General features: G+C 45.0%; 1 protein-coding gene across 1 annotated transcript; it reads right to left on the bottom strand.

Moving 5' to 3' along the window:
- Positions 1 to 7,881: 7,881 nt before the first annotated feature.
- Positions 7,882 to 11,807, bottom strand: LOC144694759 (interleukin-1 beta-like). Its single transcript, XM_078565333.1, has 6 exons — positions 11,752 to 11,807; positions 10,922 to 10,988; positions 10,342 to 10,627; positions 9,785 to 9,949; positions 9,152 to 9,288; positions 7,882 to 8,341 (listed from the first exon to the last, which is right to left on the bottom strand). The coding sequence occupies exons 1-6, from the start codon at positions 11,805 to 11,807 to the stop codon at positions 8,129 to 8,131; spliced, it is 924 nt and encodes a 307-aa protein (XP_078421459.1). The 3' UTR covers positions 7,882 to 8,128.
- Between the last annotated feature and the right edge of the window lie 12,866 nt (positions 11,808 to 24,673).

The following is a 24,673-nucleotide window of genomic DNA, read 5'->3' as shown; positions in this document are numbered from 1 at the left end:
ATGTTCCTCAGCACATAGTCCTGGACCTTGGAATGTGCCAGCCTGCAACATTTGATGACTGCCATTTGCACTGGGAGACCAGCAAGCAGACTAGGGGACAGATTTAAAGTAAAAACAAAAATACGTGGAAAAACTCAGCAGGTGTGGCAGCATCTGCGGAGAGGAGCACAGTTAACGTTTTGAGTCCGAATGACCCTTGAAGAGATTTAAGTAAAAATAGAAGAAATGTGAAATATAAGCTGGTTTAAGGGGAGGGGGTGGGGGTGTGGGACAAGAAGAGCTGGATAGAGGGCCAGTGATAGGTGGAGATAACCAAAAGATGCACAGACAAAAGGCCAAAGAGGTGTTGAAGGTGATGATATTATCTAAAGGAACATGCTAATTAAGGGTAGAAAGCAGGATGAGCAAGGTACAGATAGCCCTAGTGGGGGTGGGGTGGGGGGAAGGGATCGAAATAGGCTAAAAGGAAGTGATAAAACAATGGATGGAAATATACTTAAAAATAATGGAAGTAGGTGGAAAAAGAAAAATCTATATAAATTATTGGAAAAAACAAAAAGGAGGAGGAAAATCGGAAAGGGGGTGGGGATGGAATAGAGAGTTCATGATCTAAAATTGTTGAACTCAATATTCAGTCTGGGAGGCTGTAAAGTGCCTTGTGGGAAGATGAGGTGCTGTTCCTCCTGTTTGCGTTGAGCTTCACTGGAACAATGCAGCAAGCCAAGGACGGACATGTGGGCATGAGAGCATGGTGGAGTGTTGAAATGGCAAGCGACAGAGAGGTCTGGGTAATGCTTGTGGACAGACCGCAGGTGTTCTGCAAAGCGGTCTCCCTGTCTGCGTTTGGTCTCTCCAATGTAGAGGAAACCGCATTGGTAGCAACGAATGCAGTAGACTAAGTTGAGGGAAGTGCAAGTGAAATGCTGCTTCATTTGAAGGGAGTGTTTGGGCCCTTGAACGGTGAGGAGAGGGGAAGTAAAGGGGCAGGTGTTGCACCTTCTGCGGTTGCATGGGAAGGTGCCGTAGGAGGGGTTTGAGGTGTAGGGGGTGATGGAGGAGTGGACCAGGGTGTCCCGGTGGGAATGATCCCTGCAGAATGACGCTAGGGGGGTTGAAGGGAAGATGTGTTTTGTGGTGGCATCATGCTGGAGTTGGCGGAAATGGCGGAGGATGATCCTTTAAATGCGGAGGCTGGTGGGGTGATAAGTGAGGACAAGGGGGACCCTATCATGTTTCTGAGAGGGAGAAGAAGGTGTGAGAGTGGATGCACGGGAGATGGGCCGGACACAGTTGAGGGTCCTGTCAACCACCGTGGGTGGAAAACCTCGGTTAACGAAGAAGGAAGACATGTCAGAGTAACCGTTTTTGAAAGTGGCGTCATCAGACCGAATGCTGGAAAGTGGGATTAGGCTGGGGGAGGGGAGGGTGGGTGGGGGGCTCGCTTTTGGCCAGCACAGGCATGACGGGCAGAGTGGCCCCTTCCTGTGCTGTAAACTTTCTGTGACTTCTATTCTATGAAGTTTCAGGAAGATCAAAGAACGTTTTGCACTGAGTTGACGGTCTTTCAGCAGCAGCTGATGTTTAGCTCAGTGCACGTTCATGGGAACAGCTGTAGTCTGTTTCTCAATTCAGTTCATCCCAGGGGCTGCAAATTCACCCATGCCCGGGATGAACATGCATTGGCAAAGGTAGGATTGATACTCCATAAGGTGGAGGGACGGCAGAGAATTAAGATAATTGGCAACAGAACCAGAGGAAAGATGAGGAGATTTTGTTTTTATAAACACAGTGAGTCATGATCGGGCATGCACTCTCTGTAAGATATGAGGAAGCAGATTCAATGATATCTTTTAAAAGGCAGTTGGATAAATACTTAAAAAAGGCAAAATTTTCAAGGTTAGAGAGAAGAAGTAGAGGTGTGGGACCAATTGAATCGCTCTTCCAAAGACGCAGAGACGATGGGCCACGTAGCTTCCTTCTGTGTTGTACGATTCCATGAGTTTATGCTTCCCCATTTCTTCCGGATACACTAAGCCTGGAGACAAAAGATGAGTCGCCAAAAGTACAATTGCACAAGTAGAAAAAAGGAGTGACACATTTCCTGAGCTGTGTGTGTTCATGCGTTAGATGACATTCCCTGAGGTAATGTTTCATGCTTGCAAAAGACTGGAAATATATCCGGTCACTTGTACAAGTAGGGAAGGATCTTTCAAAAATGCAAACTATGGTGTCCCCACCTGTGTAATCAAACACTATATGGCTCAGTACTGAATAATCAGCCCTGGTTTCAACTTTTCACAGAGTGGCCAGTGGTATTAACTTCCTTTAAGTGAGATGACGGAGTGAACAATGCAGAACTCACTTACCCTGTGGGAATGTTCATTGGAAAATGTGGCATGCCATTTCACTATGAGCTCAGTCACCTCATGTAAAATAAGCTTTCTCAGATCACACTGTGAGCAGTTGCATAACACGTTGACAGGAGTCTGGGGGCAGTTGTGGTAATTGGGATTTGATGAGCATTACAAGACACACATTATATTCAGTTTTCAGTTTTCTAAAGCAGGCAGTGGAATTGAATATTGCACCAAGTTTTGAACTGGAGAGCGATACAATATCACTTGTTGTGAGTTCCCTGCTCATGTGTAAATTCATCCCAACCTGTGTAAATGTTCATAGAGTCGTGGTTAGCCTGATATTATCTGTTATTTCTCAGCAACTGGATAGTCCATATGACATAACCCATGGAGATGGTAGCATAATGGTAATGTTACTAGGATAGGAGACATGAGTTTGAATCCCAATGTGGGAGTGGGGGGGTGGGGGAATTTAAATTCAATTAATTAAAAAATCTGGAATTAATTGCAAGTCTTGGTAATGATGATCGTGAAACTACCAGATTGTCACAAAAACTCATCAGCAATAGTCTTCAGGAAAGGAAAGCTGTTGTCCTTACCCAGTCTGGCCTACATGTGACTCCAGACCCACAGCAATGTGGTTGACTCTTAACTTCTCTCTGAAGTAGCCTTAGCAAGCCATTCAGTTCAAGGGCAATTAGGGATGGGCAACAAATGCTGGGCTTGCCAGCGATGCTCACATCCCAAGAACAAATAAAGTGAAAAAAATTGGGAGGCAAGGCTTCTGGTGTTGGATGGCATGGGGAAAGATTTCCTCTGGAAGATAATTTTTTATGTTCTTTACTCATTCTTGACTCTTGTCTCCCCAAATTGCTGAAAATACAGTGAAACAATGGAAAGGAGATTAGATTTGTGAAGAAAGGTCATGGCACTAAATTTATACAGATTGGGTGAAAGAAGAAGAGTCATATGGACTCGAAACGTTAACTCTGTTTCTCTCTCCACAGATGTTGTTAGATCTGCTGAGTTTTTCCAGCATTTTCTATTTTTGTTTCATATTTCCAGCATCCGCAGTATTTTGCTTTTAACCCCTTGCCTCATGTCCATGTCAATTTTGCTACTTTAAGTTGTTGTGGTGTCTTTGATGAACAGACCACAGGAGAGTCAGGTTCAGATTACATTCGTTTATTTGAGCAATTGCAAGGAGGGCACCATCTCAATGCAGCTTGAGACAGTACTCTACTAAACTACAAGTGTTCATCATATTTATACATTATTGGTCGCGTACAAGAACAGTTTCCAGATTTCGATCTCATCAACATATAGGTTTATATTAAACAGACAAGTCCCTGGTACAAAGGTACATGCATTATCTGACCCCACCTTCACCCAGGCAGAGACCTGCCTTCCTATCTAAGCTGGGACCATCTGTCCTTCCCCTAACTGTTGAAAAGCACACTTAATCTATGTTATTGCCATCCCCTGACTCCAGTCTAACTCCCAAAACTCCCAAGTTACCATATTTTCATTCTTCTTCGCCCAATATGGCCTTGCTGATGCTCGCAAGCCCTGAGAATGTGCAAGGTTCAGCATTCACTCTGTCACAGCCTGAACTTTAAATGTCAACTACTTAGCAATTATGGTTTTTGCATGCTGGGATATGTTAACTCATGTCCCTTGACCATTACTGTATTCCTTTATTTCCCCTTAACAAAGTATTTACCCAATTCCCTTTGAATTCTACTATTGAATCCCCCACCTGTGCCGACAGTGCATTTCAAATTCTAAACAGTTGTTAGGTAAAAAACAGAGTTAACATTTCAGGCCAACAGCCTTGCATGAGAAGTGTGAAAAGTTAGAGATTCAAAAGATCTTCAACAAGTGAAATGGGCCAAGAGTGGATAAAAAAGAAAAAGGATTGTCTGTGACAGGGCAGAAGATGGGAGATATCAACTGATGAAAGAGTGGGTGGGGCAGGGCCAAAAGGAGTGTCAATGAAACAAGCAAATTAAGAAAGGATGAGTCTGGAGGAGATGTCAATGGCAGAATGATGAACAAAAGCAAAAGCAAGAAACAAGAAGATTAAGGCTGACACATGCAAAGAAAAGGAACCAAAGCGGGTGAACAGAGGATACAGTCTGCAATTGTTGAACTGAATGTTGAGTCTAGAAGGCTGTTAAGTGCCCAATCAAAAGACAAGGTGCTGTTCCTCAAACTTGCATTGAGCCCCATTGGGACACTTCATTAGGCAGTGTTTGAATGAATCTCACCACATGCACATCCAACTTCTAAGCTATCTTATAAAGCACACAAAGTGTTAGCACTTGATCTGGTCGCTGTGATTGTGTAAGTGAATGACGGTGTTTCGTCATCATCAGTCTGTTCTTCCTTGATGACATGTAGCTCCCCTACTGCAGCCTGGCCAGGTTGCAGTTACTGGGTATTTGAAAGAAGTCAAATCGAGCACAAAGGAAGATAGTTATGGTTGTCGGAGACTAATCATCTCAGCCCTAGGACATCACTGCAGGAGTTCCTCAGGGCAGTGTGCTAGACTCAACCATCTTCAGCTGCTTCATTAGTGACCTTCCCTCCATCATAATGTCAGAAGTAGGGGTGTGTTCTGCTGATTGCACAATGTTCAGCACCATTCACCACTCCTCAGATGCTGAAGGAGTTTGTGCCCATATCCATCAAGCACTAGACAACATTCAGGCTTGGACTGATAAGTGGCAAGTAACAAGTGCCACAAGTGCCAGGTGTGGCAGATGATGCATGCCACATTGGTCAAATCCACCAGAGAAACTTGATCACGTGGTCACAACTGTTTTGCAATTTGTATTTAATTACAAGATGCGTGCCTTGAATTCAGAAGTAATGAGACTACCACGACTTCAGAGGTTTTTAGAAAACTAAATTAAACACTTATTAAAAGAAAAGATTTCAAGCAGATACAAAAGTCTATAAATTACTATTATAATAACTTCCAAAACCCCAAATTAACCTGACTCCAGATGGACGTCCGTTAAGGCAACAGTAAGAACAAACAGATTTAAAAAGCCCCAGGTAAAGCAACACAATACCCTGGACAGTCGCATTTGAAATGAGCTTTCTCAGTTACGGCTCCTGTGGACAGCAACTTGATCCACAGAGGCTAGAGGCTTTTCAGATTTGTGCTAGTTCTTAAATAGCCTTCTCCTCTTACACATAGCCTCATCTCCTTTATACATGTTTCTCCATTTTTAATGCAAATTCCGTTGTTCCAATGTATCTTTGCATCTTTGCTGTTCTCATAATATAAATCTTTCATAGTACTAATTTTATCAGTAACCTTTGGGATAACTAAACACACTGTTTGGCTTAGCTTCTTCTGACTAAGTGGAAGATCTTACCATCTCTTTGAAATTCAAACTACTCTAATTTATCTAAAAATGCAAATGTTCCTCACACCTCACATTACAAAACTTCAGCCATGTTCATGTATTTAGCATTTCAAGCCTAAGTTGTTGTTGATAACTCAAAACCTCCAGGCCAGCTGTTTCCATTCAATTAAATCCTCCAAACACATAGACACAGAGAAAATGCTCCAAACCCCACTATTATCCCACTTTTATAGTAAATCACAATAATCTCAGGAAAATTATTATATTTTTATGAGACAGTCAATGACCATCTCAACAAGAGAGAATCTAATCATCGTCCCTTGACATTCAATGGAATTATCCTCACCGAATCCTCCACTATCAACTTCCTGGGGGCTTAGCATTGAAACTGAACTGGACCAGCCATCGAAATACGCTGGCTACAAAAGCGGGTCAGCAATGCTGAGAATTCTACAGCAAGTTACTCACCTCCTGACACCCCAAAGCCTGTCCACCGACTTGTGAATGTGAGTGATGCATTGTGAGTGATAGCTACTGTTGGTAGCTGAGTGATGCGGGTGTACTCCATTGAGCAGGGTGTGAGGCTGCTGGTGCAGTTGGTACGATATGGCATTTGAGAATGAATTGACTGACCTTGACTGCCCATGTGCGGTTATTGAGTTTCTTTGGTATGTTTACTAGCTGACAACGGTCGAGGGTGGGAAAACAGATGACTGAACACCGACCTGATCTGGACTGGTAGATGGCTACATGACAGAATCACACAATGGTTACAGCACAGACCGAGGCCATTCAGCCCATTGTGCCTGCATCAGCTCTTCGAATGAGCAATTCACCGAGTGCCATTCTCCCGCCTTCTCCCTATAACCCTGCACACTCCTACTTTTCACTTAACAATCCAATTCCCTTTAGAATACCATGGATTGAACCTGTCTCCACCACACTCTCAGGCAGTGCATTGCAGACTTTAACAACTTGCTGTGTGATAAAGCTTTCCTCGTATCACTTTTGCGAATGATCTTAAATCTGTGCTCTCTCATTCACGCTCTTGCCACCAATGGGAACAGTTTCTCCCTATCTATTCTGTCCAGACCGCTCATGATTTTGAACACCTCTATCAAATCACCTCGCAACCTTCCCTTCTCCGAGGAAAACATGTCTTATAATTGGACAATAACAAGCCAATGATTGCATTCCGTCAGTCACCATAGACGTTGCAGTGTGGGTGAAGTGAAGAAAGGATTCCCGAAGCACCTAAGGTGTAGATGCATTTGACTGGGGGATTGGGGCCATTCTGTAGTTGATCCCGGGTGGAAGGACCCAGGTGGAGTGAGTACGTATGGCATACTGAGGGGCAATGGAACCTCGGGCATGGTCATTGGTGCAGGGCCGGAAGGTAGTCACGTGTAGATCACACTTCTAAGCAGGGAGTAATGGGCAGTGCAATTGTTGGGTCTTCATTCCACTGCTCAGGCATTAGCATGTGTCAAGTCTTATTTATACTGAATAAATTCCAACCACTGTCACCAATAAGGATTACCACTTGATATCATTTTGGAACTGGAGAGTGAAAGGGTTAATCGGCTCAACCCCGGGACTCTTACAAATTAGCGAGTCAGGGAGGAGTGATTGACAGTTGGTTATCATTGTAAAATTTTGCTCAGTGTGAGTGGGATGCTGAGGCATGCGGATGGCACTTGTAACCTGATGCAATCGTTTAGATGAGCAAGCAGCGCGTTAATTGTGGATTGCGGTCACTGTGCCTGTTTTTTGGTTCTTAACGAACCTTGTCCCCAGGACTGGATGAAAAACATTCAGGGGTTATCCAACAGAGTGTGAGGGAAGTGGGAAATGAATAAACAACGGAGATTCCAAAGAGTCTAAGGGAATGGGGCAGCTTTTTACACTGCAGAGATGCTGTGATCTTCCACATTTTCTTCTGTATCAACAAAACTTTCATGGAAATGTGTAAAAATGTACATGGAACCCAATGTGTTTGAAAAATAACTTAATTTAATCAAGAAAGGAAGAGACTGTATCCAGTACAGTAATAAATTAATGAAGAATTTAAATAATAATAATATTAAATATTTAAAAAATTAAATAATTACTTATATTCAAGTTACCAAACATGACAGCTTAGACTCACTCAAGTTTAAATGTAAATAACACACACGAAAAACAGTAGCAAATATTGCCACCTGTACTTCACTGACGATTTTACATAAATTATTTTGGTTAGGTTTTAATTAAATGACAATTTTATCAGCTACCCATTAGACTCATCTGACCCCAATGGATTTAAAATTCTGTACTTTGTACATACACACTCTCTCTCTAAACCAACTACTTCTGATTTGGGTTGTGAACTGTGCTGAGACTGAGATGGTCTCAATCAGCTGTGAAGACTGTGATTCGCTTGTGGTTCTCCTTCTCATCCATCTCGACAGGCTGTCTGTTCTTTTTGGATGTGCTGATGTACCAGCCGTGGTACTTGGCTGATTCAAGCTCAAAGTGCAGGCCAGAGCTGAAGACCTTCTTAAAGAACACAAATCGAAGCAGGTCAGTGGCGCCGTTGATATTCTTCAGATTCTGGTCCCATTTCTGTGCAAAGAGAAACAAAAAAAATGGACAAAGTTAAATGCCATTCTATATCTGACGAGAGGGAGATGCGGCTGGTTTCATTTCAGGCCCGATTCCTGAACAAGGGCTGATGGTTCCGAGCCTGCAATATTTGAGCGAATTTAACCCTAATCCTGTTACCATCCCTTTTCTTTCCTGGGGGCAGTCAACTCGTGTGAATGCGAGGGCTGGTGCCCTGATATTAGGGCTCTGCCCAGACTCCTTGAAGTACATGAGTTGTGGTCATCATCCGTGGAACCCATATCCCAGTGGGAGGAGGCTTCCCGAGGCTGCGGAGCCAGAATTCACAGGGACCCCGTGGATGGGCTCACAGCCAGAGTGAAGGGAACAGGGACTGAGTCCTCTGATACATGCAGCTTGTATGGTATGAACAAGGGCAAACGGGCAGATCCTCAAGATAGCAATGATATGCGACTGTCTATTTGTCAGCTAGAAGGTCATGTGGTGCAGTGGGTAACATCCCTGCCTCTGAGAAGCTCCAGGTTCAATTCCCACCCCAGGCCTTGATGACCAAAGAAGGTGTGTTCATAGCATGGCTAAACAGATAGAGTATCATCCTGCAAATCCTTCCAACACACACTAATAGTGGTACCACCAAGGTGGTTAAGAGCAGGAGAGATTCCTGGTGATGGAGAGAAAATTGGAGCCTCCACTATCCATAGCTCTAGAATATGACATGCCTGCCAAAGCAACCTGGACTCCCTGGCTGAACTGTGGCTCACCACCACTGCCACCTGTCAGTTAACTGTGTGCACTTGTGGGATCTCTTACCTCCAGCTGCATGATGGGTCTGTCTTGTGGTCCCGTGCATGAGAGGTACAGATTCTGGCTGCTGATTTTCAGAACAACAGGCAAACCTTCAACGTCATTGCCTGCAGCTGTCTTGTAGTACCTCATATCCAATTGAACTGGAAATCAAAGAAGCACCATTTTAGCACAGTAGTCAATGCACATTGCGAGCAAGGTGAATAGAAGTGCGGCTCTCCAGTTTTAACTGGGCAAATGCATCGTCGCAGCATTTGGGAGCTTTGCAGACCAGCTGGTCATCAGGTTCAGGCTAACCAAACCAGTCACAGGAGCATTGCAATTGGTCTCAGCACTGCTTGGCCAAGGGAAATGAGTCAGGGGCTCCCTGTGCATGCTCATTAGTTAGGCATGGCCGTGCCCACACAATGCCACAATGGCTTGATGACACTTTTGCCTCACATTACCAATGGCCCATGCGAGTGAGATACTGAGCTCAAGTGACCCCTGCATCCCAGCCAAGGGTCAGCGCCTGCCCAATGGGGGAGTCAAGGGAATCTCCGGATCCTTTGTCCTGCCCGCACCCTCCCCACACACCGCCACCAACTTTCCTCTTATTTTCACTGCTGCAGAGAGGGACACTAGCTGAGATGTACCCACCTGCATTCTTTGGCTGCTGCAAGGACATGGCCAGGAGCTGGAGATTCTCCGAGAGGATCAGGGATCTGTCTTGATCATCCTTCATCTGGTGGCATTCGCTCGACACGAATCTGTAAGTGCTGCTCACATTTTCAGCAGCATCATAGCTGCTGCAGGTGGTGGCTTCTGTGGGCACAAATCCAAACGGTTTATTCACCAGTGCGGGTGAGCGGAGACGAATCAGCCTAAATGAACCCTCAGGCCACTACTTTTCTTTAGTATTTGTTGCCGGGCGCTGCTGCATAAGGCCATGCTCGATGCCCGGCCTGAGTTACCAGGAGATGGCTTCTCCCTGGGACTCAGGATCACCATCAACAGAAACACTGAAGCCACCAGCGGCAGGTGGCGATGAGCCCAGATGCCACGTTGGTCAGTGGAAGTTGTGCCCTCCTCCACCCTCCCCCACACCCACCCCCCCCCCCGCCCCCCGCACAACTACCAAGTCGGACACCACCCTACCCCGACCCCGAGGTCAGCATTAACAGAAAGGCAACACTGAAGGGGAAAGCACATCTTACCTTCGATGATCGCACTGAAGTTCCCCAGCAAGTCAGTGTCCATGAAAGAGCCGCCATCGTATTCCCAGCCGTCACCAGAGGGCTGCTTCAATTTCTGTTTGAATTTCTCAACAGCCAGGACTAACATGACAGCCTGTTCCAGTGAGAGGCTGGCATTGCCAACTGCCGTGATGGCTGAGGATGTGCTGCTGATTTGCAGCTGGTAACTCACTCGCTCTGCTTGGCAACTGGCGCTGCTGGCGCTGCTGGTCTCCATTAGGTTGGGTGCAGTCTCTTGAAAAGGGCTCTGTGAAAATGAGAGAGTGCGATCAGATCTTGCGGATTCCTTTCATGTCAGCCGAGCCTCCAACCTACTTGTAAAAGGGCCTCGAAATGAAAGATTACTCCATGAAAGATGAGCTGTGGGCCTGGGAATTCAAACCCTGCACTGTCAAGGTGCTTTTCCCAGGGTTGCTTCGTGAATTCTGCTCTTTCAGAGGAGTTGAACATTTACTGACTCAAGTTTACTCTAACTTTAGCCCAATGCATGTTCTCCCCCTCCCAATATCAGTCTGATGGAATTGCAGTGAAAGATTCTTACCTTGATCTGGGGGCAGAGAGTCGGAGAAGTGAGACGTGAATCCTTGTTGCATTTGTAACCGAGGGTTCTGTGGATAGAGCAAACATCACAGTCAGCTTATATGAAAGAAGCTAAATTTGGCTTCCTTGGCTGATTAACACAGGAAAGCTGCAACCAGCTGGTTCAACGGTAAATATAAAACACTCTTCTGTTGGTGTCTGGTAATGTAGTTTGAAATATACACTTATTCCATTGTGGTGTTAAGAGCAGTGTGATGGCGTATACACACGCAGAATCCGCACTAACTATCCCTTGCACTCCTCAACCACCTGTGTGACCGTGAAGGCCAGGAGTATTGTACAGGAAGGGGATGAAAGGAAGAGAGTGACCGCTGCACCACATGCACACAGCTGCTGCTGGTGGTGATCACAGAACCAGACTGGGATTTTACAGGTGGTGGGTAGGTGTGGGCAGGAAGAATTCCTTTTACGGCTATTTCTCATAAAACGAGAGGCTGTTTTTTTGTTTTTGTTTTCGGAAATTATTACAGTTTCTTCACAAAACTCTAAGCTTTGCCGCTAATGTTATGGATAATCAACGTCCCAGGGGAACTCCCCACATCTCCATTTCTTAGCCCGACGGCTGGAATATAAACTATGCCTTAAAATTTTAACATGAGGTCAGTCAAGCCCTGCTAAAACCAAATCATTTCTCCAAACTTTCTCTGTGATAAGAAAAATCACAGAAAAGTATTCTGTAGTTTGCAGCTGCAAACATATCCAGGTTAGAGAGGGAGAGAGACTATGATCACTCAGTTTGCATATAAACATTAAATAAATCCATCATCTTACCTTCGCGATTCATTCTCAACCATTGGAATGGTCACAGGTCCTACTTCAGTTCTCATCTCTCTTATGTCCACGGTAAGTTTGAACCTATCACTTGTTTGAGTTATATCTTGCTGTATCGTTCTACACACAACCAGCCCTCAGCCCTCCTTTTATACATTGTGTGTTCCACATGCTCCGCCCCTTTGAGCTTGCTGTTCCTTTTTGTGGTTGGAAATTTTATGATTGCGTAGTGGGTTCTGAAAAGTTCCTCAGTTTAGCGCATATTCCCAAATTAGTTGTTGGCACCCACCCAAAGTTTGAAAATCGAGAAGATTTAAAAAACAAAGTTCAGGTATTTTTGATGGTACCTGGCTGTTATTTTAACACCGCAGTGTAATGTATTGAGCGTAACAATGCTGGGAAACTAGTCCGACCACGGACGATCACTGCAATTCATCACCCCCTACACTTCAACCCCCTCCCACCACATCTTCCAATGCAACCGCCGAAGGTGCAACACCTGCCCCTTTATTTCCCCTCTCCTCACCGTCCAAGGGCGCAAACACTCCTTTCAAGTGAAGCAGCACTTCATTTGCACTTCCCTCAATTTAGTCTACTGCATTCGCTGCTCCCAATGCGGTTTCCTCTACATTGGAGAGACCAAACGCAGACTGGAACACCTTCGGTCTGTGAGCAAGCATGACCCAGACCTCCCTGTCGCTTGCCATTTCAACACTCCACCCTGCTCTCATACCCACATGTGCGTCCTTGGCTTGCTGCATTGTTCCAGTGAAGCTCAACCCAGACTGGAGGAACAGCACCTCATCTTCCGACTAGGCACTTTACAGCTTTCCGGACTGAATTTTGAGTTCAACAATTTTAGATCATGAATTCTCTCTTCCATCCTAACCCCCTTTCCGATCCCCCTTTTTTACAATAATTTATATAGATTTTTCTTTTGCCAACTATTTGCATTATTTTTAAATGTATTTCCATCCATTGTTTTATCTCTACCTATTAGCCTATTTTGCTCCCTTCCCCGCACCCCCACCACACCCCCACTAGGGCTATCTGTACGTTGCTCATCCTGCTTTCTATCCTCAATGTCACCTGTTAGCACATTCCTTAGATAATATCACCACCTTCAACACGTCTTAGCCAAAAGATGTCATAGACAAAAGGGCAATCTCCACCTATCGCTGGCCCTCTATCCAGCTCTACTTGTCCCAGCCCCCCTTATTTCACCTCTTTTCTATTTTTCCTTAGTTCTGTTGAAGAGTCATATGGAATCGAAACGTTAACTGTGTTCCCCTCCGCAGATGCTGTCAGACCTGCTGAGTTTTTCCAGGTATTTTTATTTTTGTTCTGCAATTCCTAGTCCCATGTGCTCAATGTTCCTCTAACCCATCTGCTGAAACGTTGACATCTTATTTTCAACCGATGAGTTTACAGATTTCCATTTGCACCTGTAGCATGTTTCTTTCTGTTTCTCAATTCAGATTTTTTCCTTCAGAAATATACTTTAATCACAAAAATTGTGAAGCCTCAATACATGACGTTTCACATTTAGCATGAGATAAAATGCAATACAGGTCAGTTTCTTTCAATACAGTGCATGAGGTACCTCACTACACTTGCCATTACAAGTTGTATTTACAATGTACATTTACATCTCATGTCAAACATTCTCTCTTGCATACAACCCGAGAGGTTTTACACAGGTACCAGCCCCTTGCTGTACTATGGTGGGGGGGCCTTAGACCATGTCCTTTCACCAGTGAAACATTGCACTGGCTGCCCCAAGTATGTTCCTCAGCACATAGCCCTGGACCTTGGAATGTGCCAGCCTGCAACACTTGATAACTGCCATTTGCACTGGGAGATCAGCAAGCAGACTAGTGGACAGATTTAAAGTGATTGGTAGAAAGATTACAGTGGGGAATGAAGAAACCTTTTTTCACCTAGAGGGATGCTGGGGGTCTGGGACTCACTGCCTGAAAAGGAAGTGAAGGCAGAAACACCCAACTCATTTAAAAGGTGCCTGGATGCGCACCTCAATTGTAACCTGCAGGGCTACGGACCGAATGCTGGAAAGTGGGATGAGGCTGGGGGAGGGGAGGGGTGGGGGGGTCGCTTTTGACCAGCACAGATATGATGGGCAGAGTGACCCCTTTCTGTGCTGTAAACTTTCTGTGACTTCTATGAAGTTTAAAGAAGATCAAAAACGTCTTGCACTGAGTTGACGGTCTTTCAGCAGCAGCTGATGTTTAGCTCAGTGCACGCACATGGGAACAGCTGTAGTCTGTTTCTCAATTCAGCTCGTCTCAGGGGCTGCAAATTTACCTATGCCCGGGATGAACATGCATTGGCCAAGGTAGGATTGATACTTCATAAGGTGGAGGGACGGCAGAGAATTAAGATAATTGGCAACAGAACCAGAGGGAAGATGAGAAGATTTTGTATTTATAAACACAGTGAGTCATGATCTGGAATGCACTCTCTGTAAGATATGTGGAAGCAGATTCAATAATATCTTTCAAAAGGCCATTGGATAAATACTTAAAAAAGGCAAAATTTTCAAGGTTAGAGAGAAGGAGTAGAGGAGTGGGACCAATTGAATCGCTCTTCCAAAGACACAGGCACGATGGGCCAAGTGGCTTCCTTCTGTGTTGTACGATTCCATGAGTTTATGCTTCCCTATTTCTTCCTGATACACTAAACCTGGAGACAAAAGATGAGACGCTAAAAGTACAATCGCACAGGTAGAAAAAAGGAGTGACACATTTCCTGAGCTGTGTGTGTTCTTGCGTTAGATCACGTTCCCTGAGGTAATGTTTCATGCTTGCAAAGGACTGGAAATGTATCCGGTCTCTTGTACAAATAGGGAAGGATCTTGCAAAAATGCAAACCATGGTGTCCCCACCTGTGTAATCCAACACTATATGGCTCAGTACTGAATAATCAGCCCTGGTTTCAACTTTGCACAGAGTGGTCAGTGGTATTAACTTCCTTTAAGTGAGATGACGGAGTGAACAATGCAGACCTCACTTACCCTGAGGGAATGTTCCCAGGAAACTGTGGCATGCCATTTCACTATGAGCTCAGTAACCTCATGTAAAATAAGCTTTCTCAGCTCACACTGTGAGCAGTTGCATCACACGTTGACAGGAGTTTGGGGGGCAGTTGTGGTAATTGGGATTTGATGAGCATTACAAGACACACATTATATTCAGTTTTCAGTTTTCCAAAACAGGCAGTGGAATTGAATATTGCACCAAGTTTTGAACTGGAGAGCGATACAATATCACTTGTTGTGGGTTCCCTGCTCATGTGTAAATTCATCCCAACCTGTGTAAATGTTCATAGAGTCGTGGTTAGCCTGTTATTATCTGTTATTTATAAGTGACTGGATAGTCCATATGACATAACCCATGGAGATGGTAGCATAGTGGTAATGTTACTAGGACAGGAGACATGAGTTTGAATCCCACTATGGGAGTGGGGGGTGGGGGAATTTAAATTCAATTAATTAATAAATATGGATTTAACTGCCAGTCTTGGTAATGATGATCATGAAACTACCAGATTGTTACAAAAACCCATCAGCAATGCTCTTCAGGAAAGGAAAGCTGTTGTCCTTACCCGGTCTGGCCTACATGACTCCAGACCCACAGCAATGTGTTGACTCTTACCTTCTCTCTGAGGTAGCCTTAGCAATCCACTCAGTTCAAGCACAATTAGGGATGGGCAACAAATGCTGGGCTTGCCAGCGATGCTCACATCCCAAGAACAAATAAAGTGAAAAAAATTGAAAGGCAAGGCTTCTGGTGTTTGATGGCATGGGGAAAGATTTCCTCTGGAAGATAATTTTTAATGTTCTTTACTCATTCTTGACACTTGTCTCCCCAAATTGCTGAAAATACCGGGAAACAATGGAAAGGAGATTAGCTTTGTGAAGAAAGGTCAAGGCACTAAATTTATTCACATTGGGTGAAAGAAGAAGAGTCATACGGACTCGAAACGTTAACTCTGTTTATCTCTCCACAAATGCTGTTAGATCTGCTGAGTTTTTCCAGCATTTTCTGTTTTTGTTTTTGATTTCCAGCATCCGCAGTATTTTGCTTTTATCTTGACCTCTCTGTCCCTACAAGCTGCTATCCCCTCTCCAACCTCCCTTTCATCTCCAATGTCCTTGCATGTGATGTCACCTACCAATTACCTGTCACACAACTCCATGTTTGAATCCTCCAATCAGGTTTTGCACCCCCCACTCCCGGCTCCACAGTACTGAAAAGGTTTTTTATCAAAGTCACAAATGAAATCCTACGTGACTGCGATGATGATAAGTTCCTCCTTATTCTTCTCCACCTCTCTGTGCCATTTGACATGGTTGACTTCACCATCCTCCTCCAATGCCTCTACACTGTCGTCCAGCTGAGTGGGACTCCTCTCCCCTGCTTCTATTCTTATCTATCTAATCATAGCCAGAAAATCACCTATATTGGCTTTTCTTCCTGCTCCCGCACCGTTACCTTTGCTGTCCCCCAAGTATCTATCCTTGGCCCCACCTATTTCTCACCTACATACTCTCGGTGACATCATCCAAAGTAACAGTGTTAGTTTTCACATGTATGTTGATCATTTCCAGCTCCACTCACCACCATCCCTCTCGACTCCTTCACTGACTGCTTGTCTGGCATCCAGTGCTGCATGAGCAGCAATCTCCTTCAATTGAATATTCAGAAGACCAAATTCATTGTCTTTGGTTGCCTCCATGAACTTTGTTCCCCAGTCATGCCATCCCTCTCTCCAGTATCTGTTTGTGATTCAGCTGTCACATTTGGCCTTGAGATGAGCTTCTGATCATATTCCTGTGCCATCATTACGATCATCTATTTCCATTTCTATAACATTGCCTGACTCTGACCTTGTCCAAGCTCATCTGCTGCTGAAACCCTCATCCCTGCCTTCGTTACCTCAAGAATCGACTATTCCAACACAATGCTGGCTGGTCTCCCACGTTCTACCGTCTGTGAACTTGAGCTCATCCAAAACTCTGCCCCCATGTCTTAACTCACACCAAGTCCTGTTCCCCTATCACCCCTCTGTGGTCGCTTAGATTTTCATTCCTGTTTTCAAATCTACACTTCTTTGAAGTCGTGCCATTGGATCTTTTACATCCACACTAACAGGCAGATGGGGCCCTCAGTTTATTGTCGTATCTGAAAGCTGGTACTTCTGACAGTGCAGCACACCTTCAGTACTGCACTGGAGTGTCAGTCTTGACTTTTGTGTTCGAGCCCTGGAGTAGAACTTGTACATGCGCACATACGAATTAATAGCAGGAGTAGGCTGCTTGAACCTTCTCTGCCATTCAATAAGATCATGCCTGATCTGAATGTAACCTCAACCCCAAATTCCTGCCTACCCCCGACAACCTTTCATCCCCTTGTTAATCAAGAATCTATCTTAGCTCTGCCTTAAAAATATTCAAAGGTTCTGCTTCCACCGCCTTTTGATGAAGAGAGTTCCAAAGACTCACTGCCATCTGAGAGAAAAAAATTCTCCTCATCTCTGCCTTAAGTGAGTGACCCCTTATTTTTAAACAGTGACCCCTAGTTCTAGATTCTCCCACAAGAGGAAACATCCTCTCCACATCCACCCTGTCAAGACCCCTCAGGATCTTAAAGGTTTCAATTAAGTCGCCTCTTACTTTTCTAAATTCTAGTAGGTACAAGCCTAACCTGTCCAACCTTTCCTCATAAGACAACCCATCCATTCTTGGCATTAGTCTAGTAAGCTTTCTCTGAACCGCTTGTAATGCATTTACATCTTTCTTTAAATAAGGAAACCAGTACTGTACACAAGACTCCAGATGTGACCTCACCAATGCCCTGTACAACGGAAGCAAAACCTCTCTCCTTTTGTAATCAATTTCCCTCACAGTAAATGATGACATTCTATTAGCTTTCCTAATTTCCTGCTGCACCTGCATACTAACCATTTGTGATTCATGCACTAAGACACCCAGATCCCTCCGCATCTCAGAGCTCTGCAATCCCTCACCATTTAGATAACCTGGAACCTTGCGATTCAGAGGCGAGAGGCCAGGGCTGACACTCATCAAAGGAAATAGAAACGTTGGAAAAACTCATCACATCTATCAGATCCTGCAGTGAGAAAGGACAAGTTAAATTTCCACATACTGCTGAGCTCCTGCAGGTTTAACCTATCCTTTCCCATAACCTGTCCAAGCAGAGCTGCTGAATAATTACAATATTTTCTGGTTTTTATTGCACGTGGAGGCAGCATCTAAATCTTCAGTGGCGTTTTGAACCCTGCGTGCCTGGTGGAAACTGGCAGGATCCTTTCACCAGCTTCTTACCCATCCTCCTGCCCCACGGTATCCCACTACCCAGTGGCCATCCATTTTGGGGCCAATGCTGATAAGTCTGTGAGTTGAAACCTGCTGGGTTTCAAGGTCAGGGGGTTTTCATTCAGCTCAATCCCAGCCCAAACAATTCTGTAAGAGTTAAAATCAGGGTCAATGGTGGCGAAAGAGTTCATGACTGGACCTGCTTTGCTCAATATTCACATACACCCGGTCCTACATCCTTTAAGGCAATCACTCAGGCTGCTAGAAAACCTGCTCCTTTCCTAAACGAAAGTTTTAAGTGCATTTTCTAGTCTCTGCTCAACAGAATACAACATGAGAGGTTATTTCACAGCATGAAATGAGGAAACATATGCAATTTATTGCTAGAGGGGTTTACATAATCCATCTATGATAACGAATAAAATGATGTGACCGAAAATCTGGGACGCACTGTGCTTAATTATCCAACTAATAAAGTAGATGGTTGGTAAACCGTGCAAAAACTATTTGATCCCCAGCTTGTTGAGGCTGAGGTTTGGAATACAAAGTCAGAAGGTTTACCCCCTAAACCTTTGTGTTTTTACATGTCTGAATTAATTCCTGCTTTTGTGCGATCTTGCTCGATTCTATGCATATAACCTGCCTCATGGCCTCGTGGGTGATCTGAGATAGTGAGTGTCAGCTGGAATGGAGGGAGCATCACCACCATTGTATCCTGGTAGCATCGAATGGTAACAACTCATCCCACCCCTTAGCAACTTTGTCGGCCAGCAAACAGGAATGGGAACTCTGTCTGAATGACGTTCTTCTTCCGAATGCTGGGGCCTTGAGGCCAATCATAGCATCTCTGCGGCTACCCCTGGTGAGGGCAACTAACTCAGCACAAACTGAGGCCTTCATGGTCTCTACTTCTCAGCTACATGTTGCCTTTACGATTGTGGGAGCTAGACTGAAGCAAATGGCTCAAAACCTGGGTAGGAACAGTGAGGGTTTAAAATTGGATGAGTCCACTTAGAAGAACAGTAGCACAGTCAACTGGACTAGTAAACCAGAGGCCTGGATGAATGCTTTGGAGACATGAGTTCAAATGTCACCACAGTGGGTGCAAGAATTTAAATTCAAATAATTAGTGAATCTGGAATAAAATGCGGGTCTTATTAATAATGATCATGAAACTACCGAATTATTATAAAACACATGCGGTACGCTAATGCCCTTTAGGGAAGGAAATCTGCCACCCTTACGTGGTCTGGCCTACATGTGACTCCAGACCCACAACAATGTTGTTGACACTTAACTGCCCTCTGAAATGGCCTAGCAAGCCGCTCAGTTGTATCAAACCACTGCAGAAAAAAACGCTTCATGGACTGGAGTGGTTCAAGAAGGGGCAATTAGGGATGGGTGATGAATTCTGGCCTTACCAGTCATGCTCATATCACGAGAAAAAACAATTACCCTGCAGCAGTTCCCTTCCTGGTCTCCATTCATCGTCACTTCCCCTGACTTTCGAGCTGGTTGAGGTTCTTGTTAAAAGTGTTGGGGGCCTCATTTTGAATCAATCCCTTGATGCTATTTTAACTCTGACTCAGAGTGAGGACTGCTGGGACTAAGCTATCAGAGAAACCTGGCAGGAGGCAGCACAGTTGTCAGCAGAAGCCAAGCTCAGATCGATTCTTTGCTTCCTTGGGAGATAGGAGGTGCAAGAGGTGCTCCCCTGGGACCCTGAAAGAATCCTTAGGCCTCTTTGTTCACTGCCCTCCACCTCCATCCTCACACCACCATTTGTCTATGGACCCTCAGCTCTCCAGCATGCATGACACTGGGGATCGTTCCCTGTGGTCCCTGATGATGTCTGGCTCCCACCTGAATTTCCCACTACTGCTCCAGCCCTGATCCCATTCCTGCCCGTTTAAGGCAGGAGACAAGTTTAAAGTGAGGTCCGTCCATTAAAAGCATCCAGACTTCACTTCCTCATAGTTGCACCCCTTGCTTTGAGCACCCCAGCTCATGCACTGATCGCCCCTGAATTAAAGTTAACCCTGAGATTTCATTAGCAAGCATTCTGGCATTAGTTAGGGGGACTAACTAACACACTAAAGCCCACAATTGGAAACTGTCCTGTTGGCTTCATTTCAAGTTCCAAATCCACTTCCCACCTGAAGCACACAGGAATGAAGTCAGGCTGGCAGCTGTAAGGGAGTGGGAATTCGGACATCGCCAACAAATCTGGCATTCTCCTCCCAGCTGCTTTGAGCCATCTAAAAGGCTCAGCGAAGATAGTTCAACAAGACCACAAAGACTGGCTAATTGTTTGCTACAGTTTGATCAAGCGCAGTCTGGATGGAAGAGGCCACACTGGAAGGGCCACTGCTTATCCGAGGGCACAGTTTCAGAACTGAAATCAGAGAGATTTGGAGTGGTGAAGTGGTTCTGGTTTGTGGAAAGTTTAGGTCATATTGTTCCAGTACAAAGTGCAACTCATGCCCAAACTAAGCTGCAGCTGTTGTGGCAGTTACCTCTACGCTCTGTCCTCACAGCACTACACAACCCTCTTCCCTGTTTGCTTTGCAACTTCTCTCAGTTGCTTTTGGTTCCTCTATTTTCCCTACACTACCTTGATCCCTGCTCTGAGCTCTCCCCTCTCACTCACCTTGAGTTGCCAAATCATAGACCTTCTTTCTCACCTATTCATGGAGATTTAGTAGGAGTGCTTGCTGTGTAGTGAAACTGTAAACAGATTTATGCGGGATGTGTTCACAATTTTATTACACAATGATGCAAAGATTCACCTGCATTTTCTCACAGGTATTTTTCCAGACTATAGACCTCTTTATCTCCCCTGATCACAATTTTTTGACTAGTCTTCTCTCATCTCCCACACTTTGCAGCATCGCTTCCTAAATTGATTTCCAACATGACCCCATTTTGATACTTGAAAATTAACATGGCCCCAGGCACCAACCAAAACAAAACAGCAATAAAGCAGCATAGTAACATGAAGTATTTAATATTAAAGTTTGCATATTGTAGATCAACATATCAAATATCACACAAATATGAAAATCTGTGTTCTTAAAATACTTTGTAAAAATGTTATTATTTTATGTACTCATCAGGCCATTACTTCATCTGAGCCACTCCAGCTCATGGACCTTTGCCAGGAAGCAATGGAAGCACAGACTAAAGGCCTTAAGAAGGCTACTGTTGGAGCCCAGGTTGTTCTGCAGAGCCAGGGTAAAGGGCTTGGCTCAGACAGGCTGCAGCTCAGCAGAGGCATCGCAGCCAGGTTCATGGTCGGGAACAGACTTAATGAAGAAAGAGGAGCGCTTCTAAACAGGGTTAGCACATAATGCGCAAGAGCTACTGGCCACTGAGGTTTCAGCCAAGCTCCCCAGAAGTCCCAGTGAAGGACCATGAGCAGGAGCCCTTGGCCCGGAGAAAAAGACTGAGAGATGAGCCAGGCGAGGGCATGGCTGCCTGAGCCTCGGAGCTGGTGTAGGGCGTAGTCTCGAAGAATGGGGAGCTCACAACCTCATTTGCTGTTTCTGCATAATCCATGGTTTGGGAACCGCTGCTTTACAACTCTGGTTGTGCCTTGCTCATTTTATTTGTCCTCAGGATTTGTCCTGTCAAACGAAGCTAGGCCTTTGACACATTTTCTCAATATTGTTAAGGATTGTGGCAGCCTTCTGTCTGGTAAGACAATATTTTACACCGTGATGGCCAACTCTGTGTTAAGCATCGCCTGATTAGGTAGGTAGATCAGGTGTTTCTCACGTGTCGGTGCAGACTCGATGGGCCGAAGGGCCTTTTCTACACTGTGTGATTCTGTGATTCTGGTGTAGCTCAGGAGCTTCACTCTGGCATGGCAGTCACTGTCACATTTACTGTAGAGGAAGACAATGGGCTGAGAAGATGATATGAGATGTGGTTGATATGAAACTTGGAAGCATTATAAACTCTGAGGAGGATTGTGAAGAACTTTAAAAGAACGCAGACAGGTTGGTGGAAAGGGCGGACAAGTGGCAGATGAAGTTCAATGCGGAGAAATGTGAAGTAATTCATTTTGGTAGGAAGAACATGGGGGAGACAATATAAAATAAAGGGTACAATTCTAAAGTGGGTGCAGGAGCAGAGGGACGTGTGTGCATATGTGTATAAATCATTGAAGGTGGCAGGACAGGTTGAGAGCCAGGTTAATAATGCATACAGTATCTTAGGCTTTATTAATGGGGGCATAGAGTACCATGGGACCATAAGAAGTAAGAGCAGAAGTAGGCCATTTGGCCCATCGAGTCTGCTCCGCCATTCAATGAGATCATGTCTGATCCGATAATCCTCAACTCCACTTTCCTGTCTTTTCCTCATAACCCTTGATGCCCTTACTGATTAAAAATCTATCCATCTCAGCCTTGAATATACTTAATGACCCAGCCTCTACAGCCCTCTGCGGTAAAGAATTCTACAGATTGACTACCCTCTGAGAGAAGAAATTCCTCCTCACCTCTGTCTTAAATGGGTGACCCCTTACTCTAGATTATGCCCTCTGGTCCTAGACTCTCCCACAAGAGGAAACAACCTCTCAGCATCTACCCTGTTAAGCCCCCTAAGAATCGGATATGTTTTAATGAGGTCGCCTCTCATTCTTCTAAACTCCAATGAATACAGGCCCAACCTACTCAACCTCTCCTCATAAGAAAATCCTGCCATACCCGGGATCAACCTAGTGAACCTTCTCTGGACTGCCTCCACTGCCAGTATATCTTTCCTCCGATAAGGGGACCAAAATTGTTCACAGTATTCTAGATGTGGTCTAACTAGTGCCTTGTATAGTTTTAGCAAGACCTCCCTATTTTTATATTCCATTCCCTTTGGAATAAAGGCCAACATCCCATTTGCCTTTCCTATTACCTGCTGAACGTGTATACAGCTTTTTGTATACTGCTTTTTGGGATTCATGCCCGAGGACCCCCAAATCCCTCTGTGCTGCAGCCTTTCTCCATTTAAATAATATTCAGCTCCTCTATTCTTCCTGCCAAAGCGCATAACCGCACATTTTCCCACATTATATTCTGTAGCCGGAAAGACTAAGCAAGCTGCAACATTCATGGAGCTTGATGGTAAAGGATGTCAACATAGGAGCAGTGCGCAGGAATGGAATGTGTGCTATCAGCAAAACGGGAAGGGGCGGTTGATTGCAGGGGACAGAAGGTACCCACCCACCCCTCCACTGGATGAATCAACACAAATGAGAAACTAACTTAATGGAACAATGTAACAGATGTAACCTGTTTTACACTTATCACTCAGTAAGTGGATGACCACGACTCACACGAGTTTGTGATTAAGAATGCTCTCAATGCTGGGTGCAACTGTATAAAAGAAGGAACTTCGGAGATTTGGACAATGAAGAGCTGCAGGAAAAATCCTCGCAAAGTGGACCCTGAGTAAGGGGCTTAGTGACAAGATCTACGGCCAAGCCAGAGACTGATCACCTCTCCTTGAACGGGTAGTATCACTACATTCCAAACTGTGTACGCTTTTAGAATTATTTTGGTAGAGCACTTTTAAGTAAGTCTGTGTGATATAATAATGTTGACTTAAAACGCACTACCGGTAATAAGACTTGTTGATCCGTACGTCAGTTGTACTCAAAGACAGAGTCAACAATTACATCTGCCAAGTTTTTGCACACCCACTTAGCCTGTCTATACCCCTCTGTAGATTCTCTGTGTCATCCTCACCACTTGCCTTCCCACCGATTTTTGTGTCATCCGCAAACTTGGCATTAGTACATTCATTTCCCTCATCCAAGTCATTAATATATATTGTAAATAATTGCACCCAGAGGATGGTGGGAGTCTAGAACTCACTGCCTCAAAAGGTGGTTGAGTCAGAAACTCTCGTAACATTTAAAAGGTTTTAGACATTCGTTTGCGTTGTCATAGCCTCCGGGGCTATGGGCCAAGCACTAGAAAATGGGATTAGTGTTGTCAGATCTTTGTTGACCAGCGTGGACACGATGGGCCGAATGTCCTCCTTCTGTGCTGTAAACATCTATGGCCTGAATTTTCCATTTGATGGAGTGGGGGTCGGGGGGTGGGGGGGGGGGGGGGGGTGCGGGGGTGGGGGGGTGGGGTGCATGGTGGTGGGAGGTTGGCAGAGTGGGAGTGGGCGCGAGCAATCGTGGATCCGATTCTATCCACTTACTGAACAATGATTCTAAGCAGATGGACTGTGGCGGGTCAGCATCTTTACTAGTTGGGGGCTGCCTGATTTGAGGTGGGCAGTGGCTGGTCAGTGGGACACAGTGGTCCTTCTCACCATCAGAGACGGTCCACAGCGCCCATCCTCTATGCCAATCAATTTGGGCTTACCACTCATAACTGTTGCCTCCTGTGTTGTGTTAATGCTCTGCAGCTAAACTGGATTGTTCTCTTCAGAACACAAGTGTGGGCAAAATTGATGGTGACCCTGGGTTTCCCAGATGTTAGGGTCCCCCTCTTGACCTCCCCGGTTGAATCCAAAGGAATGTAGAGCACTATGCTTGGCACCGGCTTAGTTGCA

The sequence above is a fragment of the Cetorhinus maximus genome, chromosome 20 (genome assembly GCF_964194155.1).
Source record: "Cetorhinus maximus chromosome 20, sCetMax3.hap1.1, whole genome shotgun sequence".
Taxonomy (NCBI): domain Eukaryota; kingdom Metazoa; phylum Chordata; class Chondrichthyes; order Lamniformes; family Cetorhinidae; genus Cetorhinus; species Cetorhinus maximus.
Note: the sequence above shows the minus strand (reverse complement) of the source record. Positions and strands in the feature narration are given on the sequence as shown.

What these genes read in the sequence shown, in the direction of transcription:
- LOC144694759 (XM_078565333.1), bottom strand. Translation starts at nt 11,807, where the DNA reads ATGAGAACTGAAGTAGGACCTGTGACCATTCCAATGGTTGAGAATGAA. An exon ending in CTTCAGTGCGATCATCGAAG is followed by an intron (nt 9,950 to 10,341) that starts GTAAGATGTGCT and finishes TTGTGCCCACAG; the next exon opens with AAGCCACCACCTGCAGCAGC. An exon ending in GCAGCAGCCAAAGAATGCAG is followed by an intron (nt 9,289 to 9,784) that starts GTGGGTACATCT and finishes TTTGATTTCCAG; the next exon opens with TTCAATTGGATATGAGGTAC.